This window comes from Callospermophilus lateralis, chromosome 1 (genome assembly GCF_048772815.1).
Source record: "Callospermophilus lateralis isolate mCalLat2 chromosome 1, mCalLat2.hap1, whole genome shotgun sequence".
NCBI lineage: Eukaryota > Metazoa > Chordata > Mammalia > Rodentia > Sciuridae > Callospermophilus > Callospermophilus lateralis.
Window position 1 is genome coordinate 44088144 of NC_135305.1, and position 12320 is coordinate 44100463.

Consider the following 12320-nt stretch of genomic DNA (forward strand, 5'->3'; position numbering starts at 1 on the left):
AAAAAGAATACAGTTGGAAAAATGTATAGTATTGGGGTTGCTTTTAATGTGTTTTTCTTCTCAATTACTTTTGTGGTTTCTATAACTAACTGGTAACCTGCAGTTAAACTTTCTGAATTTAGAAGAATATGGTCTTGGTGTTTTGGGCTGAAACATACATTTCATCACCAAACTGGCCCTCAGCAAATTCCATCAATATTCCATTCCACTACTTAGTATGAAGCAGAACTTTATACCTCCACATATACACTCATGGGGAAAGGCATTAAAAAGGATAGCAAGTACATGGTCTGTTGCTTTTTATTTATGTAAACATGGTTCTCATTTTGTCTGCATTGGGTAGGAATGAAGGAGCACATTCCAAGCACTGTTACAGTTCACTTATGTGTAGAAAATGGTTTCGGTGAACAAATTTAAACAGGAGGGAAATATGCTTAGATTTTTGTGTAAAGAGCAAATGCTGTCTTCATATTTCTTTTTGCTTACCAGCACTGCTGAGCTCAGCATAACCTGTTGGTCCTGTAAACTGTCTCATAAATCTCCAGTCCTATTACATATTGAAAATAACACAGTGATGTGACAGACATATCAGCTGTAGGGATGATTGTTCATGGAAAATGATATAATGCTAAGATTAATTTTATTGGCATTAGTGAACATCCTATATTATAGAAAGTTTTAAGAGATCTCATTATTAATGTTCCCCATTAATCTTGGTAACATAGAAGCTAATCCTTTAACTGCTAAATTATGGCTGCTTTAATGGTAGTGGGTAGTATAGTGAGTTGTCTTTCTGATTGGTTCTTTTTGAATAGGCACTGTTTATAGAAAATTTCACCTATAAGTGTAGCTTGAGAAAACTAAATTACTATATGAATGAAAAGATTAAAAACACATGTAATGTGTAAAATATCCAATATCCATTATAAAAATCAGAGTTCTAGAAGGAAATAAAATTAAACTCAGATATTATATGAGACTTTAATAAAGATGGGATTCAGAGAGGAATGGCAGGATTAAGGAAACCAACATGGGACTTGAGGAATTCAGAGACTAGGAACATTTAGATGCCATTACTAGTCCAATGTGAGATGGAGTCTTTTTAGATGAAGCATGCAGGACAGGAATTGTAGTAATGGAGAGATGAAAATACTGTCAGGAAACACTTTTTAGATAGTGGTGAATAGACAAACATATTTCTCCTTGCACTTTCTGATGTACTCATGTCTCCAATTGGCTGAAATAGGATTCAGGATTGTGGAGCATAGGGCAGGGCACAGAATAGCCAAAAACAAACCTGGAGCAGGTAGATAGACAAAAGGTAAATGATCAGCAAATTCCTTTATGAAAATTTTGGTTATACTAGCCTTCTGTAATGGCTATTTCCAGTTGATTACCAATTACAGTCTTAATTGTAAGGCATCCCCATTTAACAATACTTGAAGGGGCACATTGAATCAGAATGTGCTGTAGTTCAGCAGCTTCTTGTCTGCAGATTTATAGTGGGGACTAGATGCTTCTAGTAAGTGGGCTTGTGGGTGCCTCAGTGTCAAATATACATTTGCATATCTTAATGTACATGGAAGCCATGAAGCCCAGGAGAAGAAATTCTTTGACCTTCATGCACCAATTGGATTCAGACAATTTAATGGTTAAAGAACTGCTCTAGTAAAATGACAGTTTGTGGAGATAAGGGAGAAAACAGTCTGTCAACTCAGCAATAAAGCTTGAGTTAGCAGGGATGAATAAGTTACAACAATTTGGATAATTCTGAACAATTTTACTACTTGTCACCTCATTACTTGGGAAATTTTCCTGGAACAGTGTTGTGTTGTTGGTGATGATATTGGAACCAGAGAAAGTAGTTTCCTTTTCAGGATCAGGAGTGCCTCTCTATAAATTGTCTGAAACTTACTTCTGAAAACCCACCTTGGCTTATTTGGGGTGACAAATCAAAGGGCCGTTATCACTAATCACTAGAATATTTTACATTTCAAGCAACATAGCCCCTTTCCTGTTTATGTCAGATGTATCAGAAGACTCATTATCTTTTCAAAAGAAATAATGTAGATTTTATATTTATTAACTACCTCTTTGTGATCTGAAAGGTAACATTACTTTTGTCAACTTCGATGATGTGAATTTTCAAGGCTTCACTTGAAATCAGATCCTCTAGTGTTGCAGCAAAGATGATGGTTGACAGTGAAATTACAGAATTGGACTAGCCCTTTGGAGCTCAATTGTCACTATATGGGACAGTGAAATAAATACTGTTTTAATGAAGGTCCACTCATAACTTGAGGGTCTGTAACAAGGCTGCAATTCCCATAGCCTGGCAATTGGGTGACTGGAGCACTGAGATTTGAATATTAATGTTACTGTATCTGCATTTACCACCTGGTGGAGCTCACATACTAAAGTTACAGCTTAAGCAATAAACACATAGTTCAGTATGTTTATAAATGAATGATGTATAAAAGGATAACCTATGAAATTATTGTGTGTGTATTCTCCCTAGTTTTCTTGGTTCTCAGACTAAGTAAGTTACTGGGCATAGTGATATCTCGCCTGAAGAACTGGGAAAGGAGGAAGGCAGAAGAGACTGAACACCAAAGCTGTATTTTTTCTTAAACCTTTTAAAGAGGAAATCTTAGAGGGTGAAGGCTGTTGACCACAGTGAGATAGGAAAACTTTCCAAAAAAGGAAGTTTGTAAAGAGGGCAGTTGTCTATAGATTCTGGGAATGATTTATATATATACTTTTTCTTTTTGGTATTCCAGAGAGGCACTATTCCCTTTAAATTGGGATTCCTATTCTTCCTAAAGGTTCCTGTGTCCTAGGTGCAGCATCAGCAGAGGACAGAAGAACAGGTAAACTGAAATGATTGTGATTACAGATTGCCAGTAACTGAGGGCTTAGCTGTGTGGCCTCCCAGAGGGGGAAGGAGCCCCAAAGTGATTGGTTGAATTTACTATCAGCATGATCAAAGGGGGCCCAGAGTTGTAATTAAATTATTTTCATTTAAAGTGTCGAAAAAATTTCTTACACTGCTGTGCGTATAGACTGAGCTTCCTTACCAATGACTACTATTACAATGGGGGTTTTCACTTTCCTCAAATCATTTTTAATTAGAATGTGGTTAAAAACTTTAGGTAATGTGTACAGGACATCATCTTTTTTTCTAGTCCAAACTGAATTCCTCTTTTTTTCCCCTATAAATCATAGGAATCCTCTTGACATTGTTTAGGACCTTTGTTCAAAGTTCCTACATATGTACAAGCAAATTCTTTAGTGATTCTTATGAAATCTTGTTTACTTAGTATACTATGGAAGAATTCTGGGTATCTGCCCTATTTGTTTATTTGCTGTTCAGTCTATTCTCTCTCTTAAATTCCTCAAGAAATTTTTACTTATGTGGCTGTAGAACCATGTAAAATATCATTAATGCTATTTTAAATTTGTTTCAGGGACCTCTCTTTTCACTTTCCACGTCACACCTCTTCTTCCATTACTCTCTAATCCTCATCTCATCCATGGCTCTTAATTATGTTTGCTCTGCATATTGTTTGAGTTTTCTCATTTTCCATTTGTTTGCATTGGGTATCCCAAGTTTAGCTTTTTTTAAATCTAAGGTGAAAGATAATAGGAATTTCCCCAGGCTTCATAACAAAACCCTTGACTGAATATAGCAAGACCCTTTTAATGCCATTTAAAAAAAAATTCTTTATTTTTTAATTTTAAATTTGTTCTAATTAGTTATACATGACAGTGGAATGCATTTTGACATTGTATACAAATGGAGCACAACTTCTCCTTCCTCTGGCTGTACATGGTACAGAGTCACACTGGTAGTACAATCATACATGTATATATGGTAATAAGGTTCATCTCATTCCACTATCTTTCCCCTCCCTGCAGCCCCTCTCCTCCCCTTACTTCCCTCTACACAATCCAAATTTACTTCATTCTTCCCTACCCCACCCTCCATCATGGATCAGCATCCACTTATCAGATAAATTATTTGGCCTTTTTTTTTTTTTTTGGAGGGGGATGTTGGCTTATTTTGATTAGCATGATATTCTCCAGCTTCATCCATTTACTGGCAAATGCCATAGTTTCATTCTTCTTTAAGGCTGAGTGATATTCTGTTGTGCATATATACCACATTTTCTTTATTTGTTCATCTGTTCAAGGGCATCTAGGTTGGTTGCATAGTTTAGCTATTGTGAATTGAGCTGCTATAAAAATTGGTGTGGCTATAGTATGCTGATTTTAAGTCCTTTGGGTATAAGCCAAGGAATGGAATTTTGACTGGCTCCCTTTCCTCCATCTCTTCATTCCCTTACTTAATTCAGAGAAGGTGATGAACATAGGGAAAGTTTTTTATTTATTTTTTTTTTTAGTTTGGGAACTGCCTGATGACTGGTAGCCTATAGAAAAACAGATGAGCTCGAAAAGGCTTCCTGTTTGGATAGACACAACCCCTAAGTGATCTTTTCTCTGTCTGCATACAGCTTTATAAGTGGAATCAAGTGGAAAATGAACTGGGTTTATTCTCTACTTAGCCCCTCAGTCAAGTACATTTGTGCCCAAACTCTGCCAAATTCTATGGAATAGCCCTATTTCTCTCTTCTTTGGTGAGAAAAGTTAATTCTTAATGTGGGCATTGAGCATTAGTACTTGTTTATTTTTCTTATTATGACCTTTTGATTTCATAAGCTATATGTCATCCCCACTAGGAAGTGTACTAACATTTTCTCTATACAACATGACTTGACTCCTTGTTGTATCAGCCTGGGATGTCTACAAATTGAAGAGAAGCTGGGGAATAATGTCCCCAGCTTTTTGCAACCTCCAAATTAACTTTTAGTGTGTAGTTTATTTTGTATTATCACCTCTATCAATTGTTTTATTGTCTATTGGAATAAATAAGTTTTGGAATATGATTTTTATTCCTCTTTCCTTAGTCATAGCAACCATAAATGTCTCTAGATAATTGCCAGTTGTTGAATGGAGGCAAAAACAAATATCACCTCTGGTTTAGATTTCTAAAGGAACATGGTAGTTAATGTGCACATATGAAAACATATATAAAGTTTTGTATTGCTTCATTTCTTTATCATGGTTACATGGAGAATCATTTAGCACTGGAAAAGTGCATTCGTGGTATTCTTTATAATAACAATTTCTCTTAGCTTTTACAGAAAGTATCTTGGGGAAGGATCTTTTAAGAGGGCAATCTTCAGATTAAACAAAAATACTTACAAAATATCATTTATTCATGTGTATTTTCTATGTGAATATGTTTGTATGTAAATTTATTGTTCTATTTTATCTGAGCAGTTCAAATGAATTAGTGCAGCTTAGTTTAGAGAACAAGACTGAAGAGGTTGTGCTTTAGTTTTTCAGCACACACACACATACACACACACACACAAAGTTAAAATTGTAGTAAAATTCAAAATGTCAGCATTTTGAAATAGTTTGTTCAAATATAGGGAAATCAAATTTCCTCCAAAGTAATATTTTAAAAGATGTGCCCAAGCAGCTTTTCCTGTGTTAGAAGACAATAAACTTTATATCCAACACATTTAATTTGCTAATAAAAGCTATTTATTCTTAAGAATTTCTAAAAGGCATACTATAAAAAAGTACTTAGTTATTTCCCAAAAGGCTTTATTCCAAAAGATAAGCAAACTCAAATTTAAGCCTCCTTTATGACTGTGTTAAGTACATCTAGTACATTACTTTTTGCTATAAAATCTCTTCAAATAGAAAGTAGCAAAATTTAAATCTGTGTTCTGCATGCCAAATCTTCACAATATTTCCCAGCTGTGTTGGCAATTTAAGCTAGGCTCTTACTCTTTAGAGTCAGTGTAATGAGCTATAATTGATGGTGGCAATGATGATGAAACATGAAGTGAGTGTTCTCATGTAAGCTTATTCAAAGGAGTTTTGAGCAATCACTTATGTCAGTCTTTTAAGTTTTTATAGTGAATGAACAAAATTATATTTTAAAAAATCCCCACTTTGAACCTGATTTTTTTTTTTTTTTGCTGGCTATTAGATCAGTTTTTTTTTCCTTTGTTGTTTGGGGGTTAAGAGTGGATTTATTTTCCAGAACTTAAGCTTCCTACATTCAATTATTTTTTCTTTAAAATATATATGATAAAGTAGCCATGAGAAGAAAATTTATAAATTAAGTACAGGATTAGTAGATATTCTTCCTTGGTTCTTTTAGGAGTTGGTGTAATTTTGCTGTGAATATTCAAAGTAGCATTCAGCATTTTATATCAATCATTAACAAGTGGACTACTTATATAACACTGAATTCAATAATGGCTTGGTGAGTTATCTTCATATGTTCAATACTTAAGTGTACATATTAACAACTAGAGTTTAATATTTTAAGGCAATATTTATACACAACAAAATGTTTAAATCTTAAATGGTAAAAAAGTAAATACAAAAGAACTTATATAGAAAATATGAAAAATTTGGTTAGGAATCACTGACTTGTCCAAACACAAAATCCTAGAAAGATACTGTTATAGATACTAAAATTCAAATATGCTAACTCAATACAAAAATACTTTCCCAAAGCATGGTGCTGTCTAGAATGAACATAATAAGAAATGATGCTACTGAAGGATTAGTTTCCTCTCCTGGTTAAATATCTTTTTAAATCTGTGGCCCAAGTGTTTATTGTCATTTATAGCACAGAAAGCCACAGTGTAGTAACACGAATAATTTGCTTCTAGGCTTACAGGTGGAAAGTAGTCCTGTTGGCACTTTTACTTCAATTCTTCCAAACTTCTGTCCACTCTTAAAAAAAAAATTATATGAAACACTTCACTAATTTGCATGCCATCCTCACGCAAGGGCCATGATAATCTTCTCTGTATTTTTCCAATTTTAGTACGTGTGCTGCTGAAGTGAGCACCACATTAAGTTTTAAGTTATAATTATTAGTAGTTATTAATTGTATATAACAATGGATTTATCTGTGATATTTTCATATGTGCATATAACATACTTTGATTGTGCAACCCTTCCTGTTGCACTTTGTTAATCAGCTTTAAGTTGCAGTGACCAAAGTACCTGACATAAACAACTTAGAGGAGGAAATATTCATTTTGGCTCATAGTTTCAGAAGATTCGGTCTGTGGGCAGCCAGTTGTATTGCTCTGGGCCTGAGATCAGGCAGAAAATTATGGCAGAATAGTGTGGTAGACAAATATGCTTAGCTCATTTCAGCTAGAAAACAGAATGAGGAAGGAAGGGTATGTGTTTCTGCCAGCAAAATGCTCTCAGTTTCTGATGTTCCCTGAGGTTTTTAGGCTCCATTAAATCATTGCTAGGCTCAGATAGATTCACACAGACCTAACCACAAACTCAGGGATCTGGGTTTCAAGTTCCTGTTGGAACCATTTGCACTGTAGTTCCAAGATGGCTCCTGGTTGGGTTCTGGCTCCTGGTTGCCCTGTACTGATAAATTCAGAGCAACAATTTTTTAGACCTCTTTAATGAGTCAAACATGTTTAATGGTTTGGATAAAGTAGACTTCCAGTCTCTGGAATTTCTGCTCTTAGCATCAGGGAGAACCAGTATTCATATTACTTGCATTCTGGGTAGCTGAGGTAGGAGAAATGCTGCCTCACCTTGATCTACCATCTTGCCCACCTCTTCTACTTTTTTTTTTTTTTTTGTACTGGGAATTGAACGAACCCCAAAGCATTTTACCACTGAACTACATCCCCAGTTATTTTTATATTTTATTTTGAGACAGGTGTTGCAGAGCAGCTGAGAGTCTCACTTAGTTCTTGAGGCTGGCCTTGAACTTGCAACCATCCTGCTTCAGCCTCATGAGTTGCTGGGATCACAGCTGTGCTCCACTGGGCCTGGAAAATTACACTTTTCCTATGCCATCAACTTGAGCTGAAACTATTATCTACAGCTAATTTTTTTTTAATTTTTCCAAGATATTTTTGTTTGATAATGGCTACTTTTATGCTCCATTATCTCTTATTATGATACTACCATACATTGATAAATAATGTAGTTAGAAACTGAGTAGTTAATGCAAAAAGTTATGATACTTTACTAATTATGGTTAGTTATTCATCTGTTTCTCAATACCTAAATGTTCCAGTAAACATTTGATTAAAATCAACATTTATACATGAGGACTGATCACTTATTAATTTATTTAATGTGCCACTTCTTTTATATTAAATAGAAAAATATTAAAATTAAAATATTAAAATAATTAAAAATATTAAAATATAATAGAAAAATAAAAATATATAAAATATAAATAAAATCAACATTTATACATGAGTACTGATCATTTATTAATTAATTTAATGTACCATTTCTCTTATATATAATATAAAAATATTAAAATATGGGAGATACTAAGCTGTCAATTTGAGTTTACATAATGGGAACATGTAAAAACAAAGAAAGACTAAAACAAAGAGAACCCTCATAGATATTTTGAGAAAAAACAAGATGTACTCTGCATCATCCAGTGTCAATAAATAGACAGTAAACAACAAATAGTAAACATTTACTGAGCCCTTTCATTGTGATAAGAATTTACTTTTGTTCTTTGCATCACTAGAATTAAAGTACACAACAAGAATAACTTAAAGGAGGAAAAATTTGTTTCAAGCTTGTAGTTCTAGAGCTTTAATCTGTCTTCAGAGAAATCATAACAGAAAAATTTCCAACAACAACAACAACAACAACAACAAAAAAAAAAAACAGGATAACTTCATTCCTCCTAAAGTTCATAAATTATAAGCAATGGTCTAACCCAGAGAATACGCATAGAATTTTAAGCCTAAAGAGAAAATGTCATCTCACTTTTAGAGGCAAGTCAGTTATAACTTGTGCTGATTTCTCAGCACAAACTCCAAAATTCAGGAGGGTTTGGAATGATGTATAGAAAATAGTTGTCAATCAATATTGCTCTATCCAGCAAAGCTGTCTTTCAAAATTGAAGGGGAATAAAAACCTTCCAAGGCAAGCAGAAACTAAAAGAATTCATGGGTACTAAGTCAGCATTATAGACAATATAAGGAAATACTATACACTCCAAAAATCAAAATCAAGCTCAAGAGTTCAGGAATGAACAAATCTCATTCTAGGATTAGTTAAGCAAATGTGAAACAAGACCAAATTAAATATTAGAAAGAAATCAAGATGGCAGGAATTGATAAAAATTTCTCTATACTTACATTGTAAATGGTCTTAACTTTCCAATTAAAAGGCAGAGGCCAGCAGAATGAATTTAAAAATAAAACCTAATTATATGTTGTTTGCAAAAGGCAAAGACAGCTGAAAGTGAAAAGATGGAAATTGGTATACTACAAAATGGAACTCCAAAACAAGCAAGAGTAGCTACTATCATCTGACAAAGCAGACTTCAAAGCAAAATTGATAAGAAGAGACAAATAAGGTCACTTTATACTGGTAAAAAATGAGTAATCTAACAAGAAAATATAATGATTTTAAATATTTATGCTCCTAATGTTGGTGCACTGGTTACACAAAAGAGACACTACTTGAATTAAAGCCTCAGATAGACCCCTGTACAATAATATTGGGTGATTTCAGCAATAAATAGGTCATTCAGACATAAACTCAGCAAAGACTTTTCAGACTAAAAAATATATGAAATTTATTAACCAATATCTGTAGAATATTTCATCCAACAACAGATAAAACCACTTTCTTCTCAGCTGCTCACAGAATCTTCTCCAAAACATAACATATTTTAGATCACAAAGCAACTTATAGAATATACAAAAAAGTATAATCCTTGCATCTTATCGGATCATGAGGATTTATATTATAAATCAACACAAAGAAAAATAAAACCACATAGAAACTATATCACTATGGAGTTTCTTCAAAAGAGGAGGCATGGAAGCACTATATGACCCAGCTATACCAATCTTGGTACCTATCCTAAAGAATTAAAGTCAGCACACTGCAGTATTATATGCATATCTGTGTTTATAGCAGCTCAATTTACAATAACCAAATTAGGGAACCAGTTAGGTGTCCATCAATGGATAAATAGATAAAGAATGTGAGATAGATATATAGACAATGGCATTTTATTCAACCATAAAGAAGACTGAAATTATATCATTTGTAGGAAAAAGAATGGAACTTGAGAACATTCTGTGAAGTGAAATTAGCAAAAATCAGATGATTAGGGGTTGTGTATTTTTTCTCACTTATGTGGAAGAAAGGTGGGAGTAGGATCTCATGAATATTGGAGGAAGATCAGTAGAGTAGACAAAAGGAAGTAGGGGTAAGGAATAGAGGAGAGAGGGGAAATACTAGGGAGTTACACTGGCCAAATTATATTGTTATAGTCTGTGAAGGTACATATATGTAACAACAAATTCCAGTATTATGAACAATTATGATGCGCTAGTAAAAAAAACATGAAAAAATATAAATCCATCAAATGGATTAATTCACTGATTAGGTTCTGGTTCTCATAATTTAGTCATTTTGACTCTTAGTTTAACAAAGGAGCTTTTGGGGACACCTCATATGGAAACCACAATGCTATGTACAAAAAAAGGGATTTATTAATTTATGACTTATTGTAAAGAAATAATATAAATAAAAGTTACTGAATTGGAAAATAAATCCAGGCATAACAGCCTAGAAAAGAGAAGTTAGTCAAAGATGCAGAACTTTAACAGACAAAGGCCAACAACATTAGGTAAATGAGATGATTTGTGTGGATTCCATCCTAAAGAAAAAGTGATATTGTTTGTAAACCGTATTTTACATGATTATTATAATGATAATGAACATATTTTTTAATTCAAATATTTTTTTGTAGTTAATTTAAGCATAATTGCAATTGTCAGGACATTTGATTTGAGCAGAATATACACAAATTGTTTATGTGATGTTTATTTTTTAGAAGGCATTGCATTATTTCTTAGAATTTACTACCATATGGAGGAGACATTGATGGTTATCATCATTTTGTGATAAAAGTTGATTTCCTGTCACCTTAGTGTCTATTTTTTAAATTTTAACACACACACATTCACACACACACATACACACACACACACACAAAATATGTTTACTGTTTTTGGCATAGAATATTTTGAGTTTATACATTGATAGAGTTTTATAATCAACATTCCACCTGGATATAGAACAATTGCAGTATACCAGAGAATTACCTCATACTGACCCTTTGCATCAGAACCTTCCCCCATCCTTAGTAGCTACTGATTTATTCTTCATTTAATGTTTTTGTTTGTATTTTTCCAGAACATCAGATTAATAGAAATATATAGTGTGTAAACTTTTGAGATTTCTTTCACTCACAAAATGCCTTCAAGTTTCAATTTGTCACTATAGTAAGATTTAATTCATTTTTATTGATGAATAGAATCCCTCTGTATGGATGTACCACAGTTTGCTTGTCCATTAATTCATTGATAAATATTTAGATTATTTTCAATTTTAGGGAATTGTAAATATTGTTGTTGTAAACATTCATGTGTGTGGTAGGAATTTTCTATGAAAAGAATAGTTCAGAGAATGAAAGGATGAACTACTGACTAGGAGAAAATACTGCAAAGCACATTGTATCCAGAATATAGAAAGCTGACTCTTGAATTAGAAACCGTTTGCCTGAAGCATAGAAAAGAATATAGGGGAAATGGATGGTAATTTTGTAAAACCAGCAGAATTTTATTTGTTCTGAATTGAAACAAAAGTAGGAACATTAAAATATGGTTATGTTAGTAAAGTAAAATAATATAGAACCTAGAAGGATGCCTAAATATGGACAGGCTAGATGCTGGTAGATATATATCTATGAAAAAATAGGAGTAAGATATTTAATTCAGATTTTTAACCTGGAAAGAAAGAGGTCACTACATACATAGGGATGCTGCACACATTTAAAATATGAGCACGTCTGGTGATAAGCACTGGCATTTGAAGAGCTTTAGATGTGGAAAGCCAGGTCACAGGAGTGATCAACCAAAATGCCGTTATTCATAAAATATGAGGGCCACATGATTTCCTGCTTGTCTTAAGATCTAACACATATTAATGGGGACCAGAGAAATGAACGGAAATTTGAACAGTGTTGAATCATAAATCAACTGGAGCTCACACATGTAGTTAATAATAAAGGCTTTGGGAAACAGCATAAAAGAATCTGTAGGGGGCCATGGTTAAAGAGAAAGTGTTTATGAAGGATCTAGAAAAAAAGACATCTAGGTGGTAAAAAAGAAAAAAAAATGTAAAAGAAATGG

At 33.4% G+C, this 12320-nt stretch overlaps 1 protein-coding gene and 1 non-coding gene across 2 annotated transcripts in view; one reads left to right on the forward strand and one right to left on the reverse strand.

Moving 5' to 3' along the window:
- The window catches only part of Ankrd7 (ankyrin repeat domain 7), a 38053-nt gene extending 35169 nt beyond the window's left edge, over nucleotides 1-2884 (forward strand). The window contains 1 exon segment of the mRNA XM_077109940.1: nucleotides 2826-2884. Coding sequence (XP_076966055.1) covers nucleotides 2826-2884 — 59 coding nt within the window.
- A 3952-nt stretch (nucleotides 2885-6836) lies between these two features.
- On the reverse strand, nucleotides 6837-6943 carry LOC143384530 (U6 spliceosomal RNA). Its single transcript, XR_013089355.2, has one exon. It is a non-coding gene; the product is annotated as a U6 spliceosomal RNA (small nuclear RNA).
- Nucleotides 6944-12320: the final 5377 nt, after the last annotated feature.